Genomic DNA, 17,210 nt, shown 5'->3' with positions numbered 1-17,210 from the left:
GACTTTTTAGAAAAGACCCTGATGCTGGGAAAGAATGAAGGCAGGAGGCGAAGGGGATGACAGAGGATGAGATGGTTGGATGGCATCACTGGCTCAATGCACATGAGTTTGAGCAAGCTCCAGGAGACAGTGAAGGACAGGGAACCCTGGCGAGCTGCAGTCCACGAGGTCGCAAAGAGTCAGACACGGCTAAGCGACTGAACAACAACCCTATGTTCTTCCATCATGAAAATGCTTCCCTTTTCCACCTGAATTCCTTCAATACTTTGTCAAGTCCCTACTTCTCTTCCCACTTGGATCCCATTGCCCAGGTGTCATGATTGCCCATGTATAAGTGGTTCTTCTCTAGTGGGAATTTAGAAAACTATCTTAACATGGATATCCACATCCTGAGCCCAATGGTTTTAAAAGAATGTTCCATGAGAGAATCATTAGTGTTGCAGAGAAAGGAGTGTCTAAGGTCACAGCCATCTGGGAGATGTGGTGTTAATCCAGGCTAATTATGTTCTACTAGACTCCTCCAATCACTGCCCATCTTCAAGAGGGGAGAGAGCATGACACATTCCCCAAATTTATTTGACCATGCAATCTTCTTTTCATTGGATCTAGCTCCAATGACGCTAGATCAAATATACCAGCCCTAAAGATGAGAACCCTTGGAGGTGATATCACATGGCTGAGAAAGATTTTGAGTCTGTGAAGTTGTCAGGTCCCTCAAAGTACACCAGTAGGAAATCACCTAGTATGGGGATAGCAGAGCTGGAAGGAACCTCGGGTTATTTTGTCAACCTTGAAGATAAGGAAACTGAGGCCCTGAGAAATTCAAGGGTAGCCCAGACTGCAGCAATGAGGGGGGTCACTAATGAATTCTCTAGGACTCATCTCAGTGGTTGGCCTTTAGGAAATCTGGTGCTGTGTTCGGTTCACTTCAGTTGCTCAGTCGTGTCCGACTCAAGGAAACCTGGTGCTGTGTAACTCTGTGTAAATCTGGGAGCTGTGATGCTCCCAGCACCAGTGTTGGTCTTAAACACATCTTTCTAGTGATCTTCTAGGACCAACCTTTCTGATGAGTGCAAGAAGTCCCCAGGTGCCTTCAGCCTGAGAACTTCCCTTACACTAGGCTGGACCTCTCCTTATAGCTGGTTTTGCTCCATTTTACATGGCATCTGGTCCCATCACTTCATGGGAAATAGATGGGGAAACAGTGGAAACAGTGTCAGACTTTATTTTGGGGGGCTCTAAAATCACTGCAGAGGGTGACTGCAGCCATGAAATTAAAAGACGCTTACTCCTTGGAAGGAAAGTTATGACCAACCTAGATAGCATATTCAAAGGCAGAGACATTACTTTGCCAACAAAGGTCCGTCTAGTCAAGGCTATGGTTTTTCCAGTGGTCATGTATGGATGTGACAGTTGGACTGTGAAGAAAGCTGAGCGCCAAAGAATTGATGCTTTTGAACTGTGGTGTTGGAGAAGACTCTTAGAGTCCCTTGGACTGCAAGGAGATTCAACTAGTCCATCCTAAAGGAGATCAGTCCTGGGTGTTTGTTGGAGGGACTGATGCTAAAGCTGAAACTCCAATACTTTGGCCACCTCATGCGAACAGTGGACTCATTGGAAAAGACGCTGATGCTGGGAGGGATTGGGGGCAGGAGGAGAAGCAGACGACAGAGGATGAGATGGCTGGATGGCATCAGTGACTCAATGGACATGAGTTTGGGTGGACTCCGGGAGTTGGTGATGGACAGGGAGGTCTGGCATGCTGTGATTCATGGGGTCGCAGAGTCAGACACAACTGAGTAACTGAACCGAACTGAACTTATCCAAAGCCCCCCAAAGTCCAGTAATCAAACTCCTAAGTCCAGTCTTGAGGTCCAGCCCGAATGATTGATTTAGTATAGTGTAACAACAAAAGCCGAGCCTTTAGAACAGGGTTCAAATTCTAGCTGTCACTTATAACCATGTGAAAATAAACACGCTGCATAGTCTCTCTGTCAAAGGTGGAATTTGGCACAGTGACTGTGGTTGATTCAAAGGAATGGATGAATGGAATTTAGCATGATGCCCACACACATCAGGCCTTATTACATATTAGTTTCATGCTTTTTCTTAGAACTAGGGATGTATTGATAAATGATATATATGAGATAGGATAGAAAGCCCAGACATAAACCCATGTACTCATGGTAAACTCTTTTACAATAAAGGAGGCAAGAATATATAATGGAGAAAAAGATAATCTCTTCAATAAGTAGTGCTGAAAAACTGGACAGCTACAGGTAAAACAGTAAACTTAGAACATTCCCTAACAACATATACAAACAAACTCAAAATGGACTAAGGACCTAAATGTAAGACTGATAAAACTGCTAGAGGAAAGCATAGGCAGAACACTCTTTGACATAAATCAGAGCAATATTTTTTTTTAATTCCTTTCCTAAAGCAAAAGTAAACAAATGAGACCTAGTTAAATTTAAAAGCTTTTGCACAGCAAAGAAAACTGTTGACAAAATGAAAAGACAACCTACTGCGTGGGAGAAGATATTTGCAAATGATATAACTAACAAGGGGTTAACATTCAATGTATATAAACAGTTCTTATGATTCTACATCAACAAAATAAATTACCTGATTCAGAAAATGGGCAGAAGAACTATATAGACATTTTCTCAAAGAGGACACACAGATGGCCAACAGGCACATAAAAGGATGCTCAATATTGACAATAATCAGGGAAATGCAAATCAAACCTACAGTGGGATATCACCTCACACTTGCCAGGATGGTTATCAACAAAAAGAATACAGACAACCTGTCAGCAAGGATGTGAAAAGAAAGGAACCCTCTTACACTTTTGGTAGGAACATATATTGGTGCTGCCGCTGCTGCTAAGTCGCTTCAGTCGTGTCTGACTCTGTGCGACCCCATAGACAGCAGCCCACCAGGCTCCCCCGTCCCTGGGATTCTCCAGGCAAGAACACTGGAGTGGGTTGCCATTTCCTTCTCCGATGCATGAAAGTGAAAAGTGAAAGTGAAGTCGCTCAGTCGTGTCTGACTCTTAGCGACCCCATGGACTGCAGCCTACCAGGCTCCTCCATCCATGGGATTTTCCAGGCAAGAGTACTGGAGTGGGGTGCCATTGGTGCAGCCACTATGAAAAACAACATGCAGGTTACTTAAACTAAAAATATGCTTACCATATGATCCACCAATTCACTCCTGGGCATATATCCAGAAAAGACAAAAATTCGAATTCGAAAAGATACAGGCACCCCAAGGTTCATAACAGCACTACTTATAATAGCAAGACATGAAAGGAATGTAAATGTTCATTAACAGATGAAAGGTGTGTGTGTGTGTGTACACATAATATTCCACAATGGAATATTACTCAACCATTAAAAGAACAAAACAATGCAATATGCAGCAACAAGGATGGATCAAATTATTATCATACTAAGTCAGACAAATTATCATATGATATCACTTATAAGTGAAATCTAAAAAATGATACAAATGAACTTATTTACAAAACAGAAATAGACTTACAGACACAGAAAGCAAACTTACGGTTATCAAAGAGGAAAGGTAGGAAGGGATAAATTAGGAGCTTGGGATTAACAGATACACACTACTACTAATATATATATAAAACTTAAAAATAACAAAGACCTACTGTATAGCACAGAGAACTATATTCAATATCTTAAAATAATCTATAATGGAAAAGTTTCTGAAAAAGAGTAGATATATATATATAACTGAATAACTTTGCTGTATATCTGAAACTAACACAACATTGTAAATCAACCACACTCCAATTAAAAAAATAAAAAACACCCAAAACCCCAAACAAACAAAAACAACAAACAAAAAACAGCACTAAGAATCTAGGCTGCAGAATTAAACTGTGAGACTATGAAAGCTCTAGGCTCAGGAAACATCTCCAATATCAAGCCCAGAGTAAGTCAATTTATAAAGATATAATTCCCCCTGTAAGAAAGCAAAACAAGCCATTAGTTTAGGGCGCAGCATCTTTATATTCTTTATGTTCCTCCATTCTCTTTCGGGTTGTCTCCTTAGTTACCAATTTTCCCGTGGTCTTCCACAGATTAACTAGGACTAGAATATGAACCAGAATCAAGACAAGACACTCATTTCACGAGTTTGGAAGCAGTTTTAATGGAGATGGAAATGTTTATCAACTCAACACAGGTACCCCAAAATACAAAGCAAAATATCATCTTCAGCTGCATAGCAAATATGATTTAAGAATTTAACATCATTATTTGATCACAAGCGTAAATATAAGTCACCATAAATAAATGTAAATTCATTGTACAAAAATCCCCGACAACTCTTAATACAAATATGGTACATCTGACAGTTTGTGAAACAGAATTTTTTTAAACCTTTTAAAACCTAAGATTTTATTTTTCTTGGTTCTTAGATACACAAAAAATCAAAAGAGGGGCAGTAACACCAGGAAGGAAAGAATATTAAACCCGTTCTGTATTTGTGAATCAATGCTGCTGGTGAGCCAGGGAAATGAAACATCTCTCCTAAAGGTGAAGACCTCAATTTACTGAGATAAAATCTCTTGAGGACAATGGGATTCTACCCAGAGGGTCAAAGTCAGGGCTATGATAGGATGGGAGGGGCAGGTTGTTGAAATATCAATCTCATCAAATGGGTGATCCAAATCTCAACAAAGCAATAGTCAAGGATTTAGAATGATCTCCAGGACTTAATAGAGAGTCAAGTAGCTGAGAAAGTGAGCAAGCTACTGTACCCAGACAGGCCTGAAGACTCAGAAGACTCTGGAGCTTAGAAGTTTTTGCAGGTTTTGAAGGTGAGTTTTACCATATAGTTCTCCCATGTGGTGTAACCCCTCACTTGCCTTTGGGACACACGTATGATCCTCAAGAAGGAAAAAATAAGAGAGAGAGAGAGAAATACTATTCCTATGAGAATAGGATCTGACAGCTTGTACCCTGACTCACTTTCCTTCCCTACAGTTATTTTCTTTCATGGCTCAGAGGGAGCTCAAAGCCCAAGGTTAGCAGTGCAGGGGTCCTCTGCAGCAGTGGTCCTCAGACTCTGATATGTAACAGAACAATCCAGCTTGTGGCAAGTGCAGATTTCTCAATTCTGCTCCCAGAGATGCAGGATTGGTGGGTTTGAGGTAGGCCCAGGAATCTGCATCAAACGTGCTAATCTCAGAAGTCCTGATGGAGATGGCCTTTGGATCACACTTGGCGAGCCCCACCTCTGTCCTCCTTGGTGAAGTGGATAACACAAACCTCCCACTATGGACACTTCTTTGCTCTTGCCTGGGGATGAAATGGGCCATCTGGATAATGGAAACAATTTCTATTCATCTGCCCTGAGTGAGGCAATCATTATTGGTTTATTTTCTCTCTTTTCCTTCCTGGGCCAGGGAAAAAATACCAAATTGTCTCATTTTATATGTTCTTATAAGCTCAGGCTCACAGATTCCCTTTGATGATAAGGTGCTCTGTAAGCACATTCATTTCCCAAAGGCTTCTGTCCTTCTGAACAGCTTCCCCATGCTCAGTAAGAGATTCTGCAAGGAATTTTGATTCATTCTGGGAAATGGAAGTAGGCTTGGTTGGATGGCATCGCTGACTCAATAGACATGAGTTTGAGCAAACTCTGGGAGATGATGAAGAACAGGGAAGCCCAGCGTGCTGCAGTCCATGGGGTCACAAATAGTCGGACACGACTGAGCAACTGAACAACAATGTCCCTGTGAGATATGACCCATATCTCAAAATCTAAGTTAAGGAACATCAAAGAACAGAAGCCAAAGGTCAAATGTCTCCAGAATCTTTCAGCTTCTAGGACAATAAAAGTCCTGATTCATTAGAACAGGGTTCCTCTTTGGGTGTATTTTAGTATTAAAAGAGGCTTCCCAGGTGGTGCTAGTGGTTAAGAATCTGCCTGCCCATGAGGGAGATGCAAGAGACGTGGGTTTGATCCCTGGGTTGGTTGGTATTAAAAGCTCATTGACAAGTATTATTTACACTCCTTACCTCCTTGACCCCAAGGTGTTTCTGGATTCTGTTAAAATAACCCTTTAATATTTTCTTTCTTGTGAGGGTTTTTCTTGATGAGAGATTCTGTGCCAAGAAGTGGCCCCTAATTTGGTTGCTGGCTAATGCTGTGGGCAGTGCATGTCTGGCCAGTAGTACAGTGCTCACTCTCTGGGGGACTTGGTGCTAAGTATTTGTTCAACAAATAAAGGACCCTCTCACCATCAAGCCGATGCAGTGTTCTAACAGCTTTCTGTTTTGGACTATGGAATTCCTGGCTGTGTTCATAAATACTGCTTCTACACAGCAGGCCTGACCATCTTCCTACTCCATTTCCACTCACCCATTCCAGCTGTGAATGCATTTCTGAGTTCTCCCTAGGAGTGCCCTGAGAGGGGAGTCAGGATGTGGTTTTAAGAGTCCATGGAAGGCCAAAGGCAACATCTCAACACCATCTACCATGGTACTGATACCAGGAAGCTCGTCGCCCATTCACCATGGCTCTCAGTGCTTGGTCCAGGAGTACACTTGGTGGTTGAATCCCTGGCATCTGGAGCAGGACAAGATGACACCATGGGAAGTGGGGGGAGGGAGCCAAAGGAGGCGAAGATGCTAGGAAGTGGAAGCATGCCTGTCAAGCCAGGCTGACATCTTGGGGCATGGCCACACTCTTTTCTCCATCTCTAAGACTTCAGTCCTGGGGTTGCATGTGGGCACTGGGCAGGAGGTCACAATCGGGGAGGAGGTTCTGTGTAGCAACCATGGATGTGGGGACCATGAGATGGAGAAAGGGTGAAACTAGGGCTCTTAACATAGCTGAGGGGAAAAAGAGAAAAAAGCAAGTACTGCCCTGTTTCTGTTCTTCTTTTTTTTCATTTACACTATGGAAACACCACCATGGAGATGTCACGGGAGAGCATGCAGAGGCCCAGCCCTCGGGAGGTGCACATGTGTTTGGGGAGGTTCTTGTTTGCTTCCAGGATCATCTCACGCATTGTCCAGTCGGACCCTGTTGCAGGCTGGCCATGGCTTTCTCTCTCCTGCTTCTTCTCCTCCAGCTCGAGGGTTTGCAGGACCTTCTGCCTAGCAGGTGGTAGCCAGGGACTGGTGGATGGGTGGCTGGAAGCAGCGCACATGCTCCACGGTGGAACTGTCCGTCTCCACGGACTTCATGTACTTGTTCAGGATGGCAAAAACCTCATTGTTCAAGATCTGGTATTTCCTGATCCTGTCTGCCATCTTCTTCAGGGGCTGGAGAAGGACAAGGGCATGTAGGTTAGGAGTGGAAGGAGGGGATAGAGAGATCAAGAGCAACAGAAGAATATAGTTGAGGGTGGGTTCCAGAGTCCTGACGCTTCAATGGTAATGCCACTCTCTTGCTTAAAGGCCTCCTATGGGAGCCCAGAGCTTGACAATGAAATGTGAACTTAACCATAAAACCCTTTACATGAGTTTCAAAACTTACCACAAAGCTGCAGTAATCAAAATAGTGTGAAGACAGACATATGGACCAATGGATTAGACAGCTCAGAAATAAAGACTTTCATATACGGTCAAATGATTTTTGACAAGGGTGCCTGCAACATTTAATGGAGAAAGAATGGTCTTTTCCATAAATGATGCTGGGAAGACTGGCACACAGAAGAAAGAATTTGGATTCTTATTTTATACCATACACAAAACATAAGCTCAAAATGGATTAAAGACCTAAACATAAGAGCAAAAACTATACAACCTTTAGAAGAAAACATAGACAAAAAGCTTTATAACACTGAGCCTGGCAATGACTTCTTGGAATATGGCACCAACGCACAGGTAACAAATAATAAATTGGAATTCATCAAAACTAAAAAAGTATTTGCATCAAAGGACACTATCAGCAGAGTGAAAAGGTGATTCAAAGAACGAAAGAAAACATTTTCAAATCTTGTATCTGATTAGGGATTAATACCCAGAATACAGAAAGGACTTGTGCAATTAAATAACAGCAAAAAACCAAGCAAACAAAGAAAAAAAACAACCAGCCCAATTAAAAAGTGAGCAAAACACTTGGGTAGACATTTCTCCAAAGAAGGATAAACAAACAGCCAATAAGCACACAAAAAGTTGGTAATATCACTAATCATTAAGGAAATGTGAATCCAAACCACAATGAGATACCACTTCATACACATTAAGGTGGCCAGTTCCAAAAATATACAGAAAATAACAAGTGCTGGGAGGATATAAAGAAACTAGAACTCTTTTATATTGCTGGCGAGAAAGTAAAATGGTGTTGTGCCTGTGGAAAACATTATGGGGGTCCTCAAAAATTGACGATAGAATTACCACATGATCCAGCAATTCCAATTTTAGGTATATACCACAAAGCACTGAAAGCAGGGTCTGGAACAGTTATCTGTACACTCACGACACAGCAGCATTATTCACAACAGCCAAAATGTGAGAGCAACTCAAGTGTCCATCAACTGACCAATGGATAAAAAAAATGTCATGTACACATACAATGGAATACTATTCAGCCTTTAAAGGAAGATGATTCTGACACATGCTATTAATACAACATGGTACACCCTGAACACCTTATTCTGAGTCCAAGAATTCAACTTATATGAAATACCTAGAGCAGTCAAATTCATAGAGAAAGAAAGTGAAGAGTTACCAGAAGCTGGAGGGAGGCAGAATGGCGAGTTAGTGTTAACCAAGCACAGAGTTTCATTTGGGGAAGACAAAAAGTTCTGGAGATGGAGTGTAATAAATAATAAATTGGAATCTATCAAAATTAAAAGTGCATTTGCATCAAAGGACACTATCAACAGAGTGAAAAGGCGACTCAAGGAATGAAAGAAAACACTTTCGAATCATGTATCTGATCAGGGACTAATACCCAGAACACAGAAAGAACTCCTGCAATTAAATAACAGCAAGAAAAAAAAAATGGGATGGTTGTACAAGGTGAGTGAATTTAATGCAGTGAACAGTTCAAAATGATTAAACTCTACTGAACTGAACACTTAAAAATAGTTAAAATAGAACAATTTTATGTTATGTATATTCTACTTCATGAAGATTGTCACCTTTATGAAGTGGCACCTGCCTTTTTTCCCTCTCGGCTGGTCCTGGAGACCCACCAGGACCATCTTCCAGCCATCCATCCTCACGCCTCTGTGCCTTTACTCTAGCCAGTCCCTTTGTCTAGAACATCTCCCCGATTCTGCACCCCATTTTCTGCCTGTCTATTTGCAGTTGGTCATTCAGGACTTTGCCCAAGCATCACCTCTATGGGGAGCCTTCTGAGGCCTCTCCCCAGCCCCTCAGCCTGGTTTAGCTGGCCCTTCCTCATGCTCCCACAGCAGCCCCGCTCATCCCACCACAGTGCTCATCCCATCCCCATGCCTGCACAACAGTGTCTGTGCAGATGATGAAGGGGCATGAGCAGACTCTGACTGGCACAGGGAAGGTGTGTTTCAGCTCTGGAGGCTGGCCCTGCCCTGCGGGGTGACCTGATTCATCCCAGTGACTTACAAGCCAGTGACTCATGGCTTCCTATGAGAAGGTCGCCAGCTGCTGAGTGTCTCCGCACCTACCTGCGGTGTAGGGAGTTGGCCTCCACAAGGAGCTCACTCTCCTTGGCAGATGAAAGCCTGCTTGTCAGGCCTGGCCCCCTCTCCCAAGCCCCAGCCACGAGCTGCTTACCACATTCTTAATGATTTCATCTTTCCCGTCTTGCCTCTGAACTTTGAGCAGGTGGTAACAGAAGTCGAACAGGTCGAAGCGACGCTGCTGGCCCAGCAGGACGATGATGGAGCAGCCAGCCCAGTTCAAGCCATCTCCGAAACACTGCCTGGGAGCAGGAGAAGAAGCAGCTGGAGTGAGAGGTGGGAGGGAGTGGGGGGAGGAGCCCTCATCTTGGACCATCTCTGGGCCAATTCTCTTAATCTGTAAAATGGGTACAAGGGAAGTTACGAGTATGGATTCATTTGTTCCCAGGACTGAGGTTACAATATAAGCCCTTCTAACCACAGAGGTGTCAGTCTGTCACCCCACTGATGTAAGAAAAATCAGCTTTGAAGAAGACAAATTTGCAAGAAAAAAAAATCCAACCAGCCTTTGAGATTTATTCAACCAATCAGAATTCTGATGAGATGCTGTCTTGGTTCTGGACAAGAATCAGAGGAAACCTGTGAGGTGAAGGGCCGTTTTGAACCAGACCAACTGGCCAGTGTAGGCTGAGAGGGCAGGGATGGAGGGGCATGGTGGGGCCATGAGCAGATGCTGCTGGTGTTGGGGGCTGCCAGTCCTCTCGGGTCTGGTAAAACTAAGCCTGCACAACCTCAACTCTCAACAGCAATGCAGGCGATTTGGGAGGCTGTGGGGCATCTCTCGGCTGAATCTCTCGTCCTTCATCAGCAGCTGAATCTCACTGGAAATGTTCCCAGCTTCCTCACTGCTGTCGCTGAAAGTGCAGCCACTCTGGAAAACAGCCTTCCCATCTCACTCCTCCAGGGGGATCTCTGTGGCCCCCATGCACCTTTCAGAGGCAGGCCTGGTCTGCTCTCCTCAACTCTGCTCTGCTGTGTAGCTGGGCAAGCGACGGGAGAATGGGGCTCTGCTTCTGTTTTTTCTGAGGACAGGACTGGGCCCTTCTCAAAGGCTCCCCTCCCTGTTTTTCAGGAGCAGAGGCCTCATGAGCAAGGTGGGGCCCCACTGCTGCTGGTGGAGCCCTTCTCTGTTCTATGAGCCCTGGGGTTCTGTGTGGGAGATGGCAATGTGCAATGAGGTCTTGATGCCGAGCCCTTGCCTGGGCTCCGTCCTGCCCCTTCTGTTGGCCCACCTTCCAGTCTTGGGAAGACAGAACCTTAGAGGTCTGAGGCCTTGATATGCACACTCCATCTCTGCCTCAAACAACCTGGAGCTTTTCCTGGGAAGTATCCTTTTCCCCTCTAAGAGCTGCATCCTAAGCAATGTTCCAGCTCAGTTGTAGTCTGTGAATTAAATTCCAATAATCCTCTTGTCCAATACTTTGTCCAACTGATGCAAAGAACTGACTCATTGGAAAAGATCCTGATGCTGGGAAAGATTGAAGGCAGGAGGAGATGGGGACGACAGAGGATGAGATGGTTGGATGGCATCACCGACTCGATGGACATGAGTTTGAGCAGCTTCCGGGAGCTGGTGAAGGACAGGGAGGCCTGGGTGCTGCAGTCCGTGAGGTCACAGAGTCAGACTGAACTGAATCCTCTTGTCTCTCCTTGTGGGAATCTGTTGTCCTTCCTGTCCTTGCTGCCCGGTGGCCTCATTCAATCCACCTTATGTCTATACTCTCATCTCCTCTAGGCTCTGTGAATCCCACACACCAGGAACCGTCTCTGCTTTCGCTGGGCATGGGATTACATGCAGCACCTAGCACTCTGACCAACATAAACCATGTCGTTGGACCATCCCACCCCTGCCCTCCTTTCTGACTGAGCTCTGGCTGTATGATGGCTCTTAGGAGGACGAACAGGTTGGGGGGTGACCCCACCTTTCTGGGGCGACTTACTCAGCTGTGAATTCATTAGTCCCCACGGGAATGCAGTAGACGAACTGCATGGCACTCCAGAGCCGGTGGAATTCCACGCACTCGTCCACGTGCATGACGCCGTTGGTGGGTGGCGGGCCCCGCCAGACAGGGTCCTGCAAGTAGCTCCGGATGCGGGTCAGGATGACCTCGAACATGGACAGTCCACAGCATAGTCGCTCCTTGGTCAGCAGGTCACCCTCCCGAGCGATGGCGATTTGCTGGGAAGAGGAGAGTACACGAACCTTCCCGTCACATCTCAGACCCAATTTTCCACCCCTAACCCAAGACTCCCAAACTCTGAAGCTGGCTGCATCTGTAATTTGTTCACCAGAACTGATGTCTTGCCCAGAGCAGGCAAGATAATTTATAAACCTTAGTTCAACTGCAGGGAAGTCTTCGGGTAAGTAAAATCTAGGAGCCATCGATAGAGGAACAGTTAAAAAATTTTTAAATCTACCTATGTGATACAGGTAGATCTACAAAGAGTCAGGTAAGGTGGTCTGTGGTGTTAGAGAAGACTCTTGCGAGTCCCTTGGACTGCAAGGAGATCAACTGTCAATCCTAAAGGAAATCAATCCTGAATACTCATTAGAAGGACTGATCCTGAAGCTGAACTCCAATACTTTGGCCACTTGATGAGAAAAACTGACTCCTTAGAAAAGACCCTGATTCTGGGAAAGATTAAAGCAGGAGGAGAAGGGGATGACAGAGGATGAGATGGTTGGATGGCATCACCAACTTGATGGACATGAGTTTGAGCAAGCTCTGGGAGTTGGTGATGGTCAGGGAAGCCTGGTGTGCTGCAGTCCATGGGGTCACAAAGAGATGGACACGATTGAGCGACTGAACTGAACTGAACAAAGAGTCAGACGTGACTGAGTGACTGAACAACAGCAACCTACCTAAATGCTAGGGAGCCTTTGAAAAGACTTAGATGATACAACTACTAATATTATTGTTACTACTGAACTATTACTACCACTAGTGAACACGCACTGTGTGTGTAATACACCAGGCCCTGTTCTATGCATTTGCTAAGTACTGACTTTGTTTACTCTTCACATAAACCCCATGCAGTAGATGTTATTATTATCCCCATTTTATAGAAGAAGAATCTGAGGTTCAGAGAGGCAGTGAGTGAGTGGAAAAGCTGGGATTTGAATCCCAGTAGTCTAGATATGCGAATTAAATTGTTAAGTGAATAGAGCAAGTTGCAGAAAAGGGCATACACTAGAATCCTATTAAAAGACATCAATAACACAATCCCACAGACAGACACACAGAACTCTGTGTGTGGGGGTTGTGTGAAAGTGTAAAACATTCTAGAAGGATTATTGTCAGTTGTGAGAACAGATGGGCTTGGAGAAGTAGGTGGGGTATTCACTTTTTACCACAAATACTCTGTACAGTTTAATGTGCTACAATGAGCATAAGCTACTCTTAAAAATTTACCACTGATTTTACAGAATAATTTCCTTCATTTAGAAGTCCTCTCACCACTGTCAACAATTTCTATTAAGAATTTAAACTGGCTTATCATCTGGCTTCTAGTTATTGCATCTCTAATAATCAGCAGGCTAGACTAGCACATCAAAACACATTACCATCTGTAGGATAAAAAATATCTGGGAGTAGAGATCACAAAACCAAATGCAAAGATAATATATAGTAACATCTAAGGTCAACGTAAGATCTCCAGATCTAGGGACAAAGCTAAAGAGGGCTGGCTTCTGAGACTGAGAGGTCCCCAGGGCACTCTTGGGATCAGCTCCCCGGAGAGTTCAGAGTGGCTGGGGGGAGCCCGCCTGATTACTCCCGGTACAGCTCCCACCCTCTACCCCAGAGAAAGAGGACAGCCCCAATTAAACTAATCCATCAAGGGAAATAAGTCAGGAAACACCAATGCTGGAGCCCGTCAGGAATGTGGGTCAGGAGTACAGTTGTCATGACAACTACAAACTGAAAAGTCTCAGACAACACTGTGAATTGGGGAAGAAGGATTTGACAACCTGTGTTTCAAACAGGAGGGAGAGGGAACCCTGATTCACAAATACTCATCTTGGTTCCGGGGCAGAGAAAGAACACTCCAGAGCAGATAGTGCCACAGTTCACCAGAAATACCTCTTTTAAAAAACCCTGCCCCCCGTGCTTGACTCTGTTCTCACCAGGCAACGCTCTGTGGTGGTGCCTAGACTCTGGCAGGGCTCCCTAATTTAGAAAGAGAGTGCCTGGTACAGTGAAGATGCTCTGTAAGGAAAGAACCCACACTTGTTCTTGAGTCATGGATATTCTCCTTCAGAAAACAACATAGAGAGCTCTGGTTTACCAGGTAAATCTCCTGTGCATTTAGTTAATCTGAATCAGTCCTCAGGGCCTGACAATTGTAGGAGGATCTAAAGAATTAGCAACAGGGCTTATATTGGGTTGGCCAAAATGTTCTTTTGGTTAATGACTATATTGTTCAATGGAGAAGGCAATGACACCCCACTCCAGTACTCTTGCCTGGAAAATCCCATGGATGGAGGAGCCTGGTAGGTTGCAGTCCATGGGGTCTCGAAGAGTCGGACATGACTGAGTGACTTTACTTTGACTTTTCACTTTCATGCATTGGAGAAGGAAATGGCAACCCACTCCAGTATTCTTGCCTAGAGAATCCCAGGGATGGGGGAGCCTGGTGGACTGCCGTCTATGGGGTCGCACAGAGTCGGACACGACTGAAGTGACTTAGCAGCAGTAGCAGCAGCATGTCGTTCAATACAGTTCTTGGTGAAAATTAAAAATGTGTTTTATTTTTACTTAAAATCGAATGATTTTTTTGGTCAACCCAGTAAATCTGCAGACAGGCTTTGAACTCTTGTGACCCCAAACTACAGCCAATCAAAGGGCCTTGACTGAAATGGTCAGGGGCTTTGTCCCTTTCCTGTAAAAGAGTTTACCTTTACGGGTCCTCCTATGATCTATAAAAGTAAAATCTGGAAAAAAACCTGTAAAAATGTTATTAAAAAAATTGAAAAAAAAAAAACCTCCCATAAATCCCATCACCCAGAGACAAGCTTTCTTAAGATACTTATGTATGATTTGTATGTATGTATATGATTATGTATAGGTATCTATTTTAAAAAAATTTGTATCATACTACCTGCATTGTCTTTTTCTCAAGATATTAGTACTATAAAAAACCGTTTCCTTCAATATGTTCAGTAACATGGTTTTTTAATGGCTAAATAAAATAGCCATTGATATACCTCATTTATTTAGTCCTACTCTTTAAAATTTTTTTTAATCAATTTATTTTTAATTGGAGGATAATTGCTTTGCAATACTGTATTGGTTTCTGCCACACATCAACATGAGTCAGCCGTAGATATACATATGTCTCCTCCCTCTTGAGCTTCCTTCTAGTCCTACTCTTGTTGGTTATTTTAAATTGTTCACAAGTTTTCAACAATATAAACAGATCATAAGTAATTATTCTTATGTACATGCGTGCTCAGTTGCTCAGTTGTGTCCAACTCTTTGTGACCTCATGGACTGTAGCTCATCAAGCTCCTCTGTCCATGGATTTCTCCAGGCAAGGATCCTGGAGGGGTTGCCATTTCCTTCCCCAGAGGATCTTCCTGACCCAGGGATCAAATCTGTGTTTTTTGCGTCTTCTGCATTGGCAGGGGGATTCTTTACCACTGTGCCACCTGGGAAGCCCCGTTTTCCACACACACACACACACACACACACACACACACTTATATACATTTTTTGAGCTTATCTCTGATTATTTTCTTAGGCTAAAATCCTAGAACTATTCATAGAATACAAGTAGTCTTAAAAGGCTTTTGCTACCTAGTGACAAAGAAACATACCTAGTCCCAAGAAAAGCTGAGCCGCTGCATCTATCTGTGCCAAGTCTGATACTTCATTATCATGAAGAAAAGGTCTTAGCAAACTTGGGAGATGAATAGCTGTACCCCGCTCTCTCACATTTCACTGATTACTGGTAAGGCAGAATGCTTTTTCTTACGCTTGTTTTTTACGTCTGCTGCTTCCTTTATATTTTTTATGTTTTGAGTTTTCTTTCATGACCTTGTTTCTTTTGATACGATTTTTCTTTCTGCTCTGAAAAAGTGCATTATAGATTATTATCACATATACCCCCAATTTGTGACTGTGTTTTTAATGCATACCATGTGTGTATGTGTGTGTTTAACATAAATTTAAGCCATTTCTTTTCAGTCCCACTCAGTGGGGAATTTTCTTCTCTCCCTCTGCCATTCTTTTCTGTTAATAAGGGTATAGAGAAAGCATTTGTGGAATCATGTGGAAATAGATTTCTGCATGGAGTACTTTGATTACATTTAGGATACTTTGGAGAAGATTAATATCCCATGCCCACTCTTTCTGTTTTTTGGGAGCTTTTTACTTATTTTTGTCATAATGATTGTGAAGGCAGCTCAGCTATTTACCCATTTTACAGATGGAAAAACAAAGATCAAAGACATTAAATTCTAGCACTAGATTATACAACAGTTCAGGGATAAAGCTGGGAAGAAGAGTCCTAACTCCCCGACAGAACATTCTTTTCACGATAGCACTAGGCAACACACCAGGTCACCTCAGTTTTTCCTAGAAACAAATACAAGCAAGTAGCACAGTCGAACCCTTCCACCATTAAATATGTACCAGAATTTCCCTATCACTGACCTAGAGGTTTTGTGAGTTCCCTGAATCCTAGCAAGCTTGGAAGTTAATATTTAAAATTTTTTTCTTTTGTCTACAGGAGGACTAAGTTTTGGACTATTCCTTAAGGGCTGGGAGACTTATACAACTGGCATTTCCTTTCTGGCAGAATGTCTAGGCTTTTGTTTGTTAAATATCAGCGTTTGACAAATTGAGATTTCCACCAGTCCCAGGGAAATAGCGTTCACCAGAACAGGGAAGGAATTCACATACTTCTAAGTGGAAACACATGCCAAAGCCTGGGTGCGAGAGGCCAGATTCTTGTAGGATGACACCAACCCTGGAGCAGACACATTTATATGTCACTGGCTTGGGGGATTTCTCCCTAAAAGGCAATCTTTAGAGGATCTTCTGTGTTCAGCTCCAGAAAGCCAAAAAAGAAAATGTTCATATTTCACGGTATCTAAATTCTCTCGGTAGTGACCAAAGAACCCAAACGCCACTAAACGCTTAGTCACTGTTTTTGCAGGAGGTGGGTGGCCCACAGGGGGTCTGGCTCTGTCAGGCTCATCGGCTTGACACCTGGGCTCTAACACTTGCCATGGTTTTTGAGAGAAGAGACTGCCTTTTGCTCTCTGAGGAGGACCAAAGCTTTCTGACTCATGAGCTTTTGTGATGGGAGAGAGGACCTTAGGGATGTAAGTCCAAGAGTGGATCTGAATCCTAAACCTTTGAAATAGTCAGTTTTGTTGAACAAAACAAGCCGTCATGGTATGTCTCACTACAGTGCCCTGTTTTCTCTTCTTCCTGAATACCCCTGCCCCCCACCCCTAAATGCCTGATTCAACTTGAGTCAACTTGAAAGGAGACAATATATGCTTCCTGTTACCTCCCTTTCTCCCGGTGTCTTTTTCCCGACT

General features: G+C 43.6%; 1 protein-coding gene across 2 annotated transcripts in view; it reads right to left on the bottom strand.

Annotated features, from left to right (window-relative positions):
- Positions 1-4,157: 4,157 nt before the first annotated feature.
- Positions 4,158-17,210, bottom strand: part of CYFIP2 (cytoplasmic FMR1 interacting protein 2) — a 127,529-nt gene continuing 114,476 nt past the window's right edge. For both annotated transcript variants that reach the window (XM_010855284.1, XM_010855283.1), the window contains 3 exons: positions 11,599-11,837; positions 9,753-9,900; positions 4,158-7,307 (listed from right to left, as the gene is read on the bottom strand). In XM_010855284.1, the coding sequence (XP_010853586.1) occupies positions 7,140-7,307; positions 9,753-9,900; positions 11,599-11,837 (555 nt within the window). In that variant the 3' untranslated portion in view covers positions 4,158-7,139. The remainder of the gene's footprint in view (positions 7,308-9,752; positions 9,901-11,598; positions 11,838-17,210) is intronic.

Source organism: Bison bison, unplaced genomic scaffold (genome assembly GCF_000754665.1).
Source record: "Bison bison bison isolate TAMUID 2011002044 unplaced genomic scaffold, Bison_UMD1.0 scf7180017864363, whole genome shotgun sequence".
NCBI lineage: Eukaryota > Metazoa > Chordata > Mammalia > Artiodactyla > Bovidae > Bison > Bison bison.
Note: the sequence above shows the minus strand (reverse complement) of the source record. Positions and strands in the feature narration are given on the sequence as shown.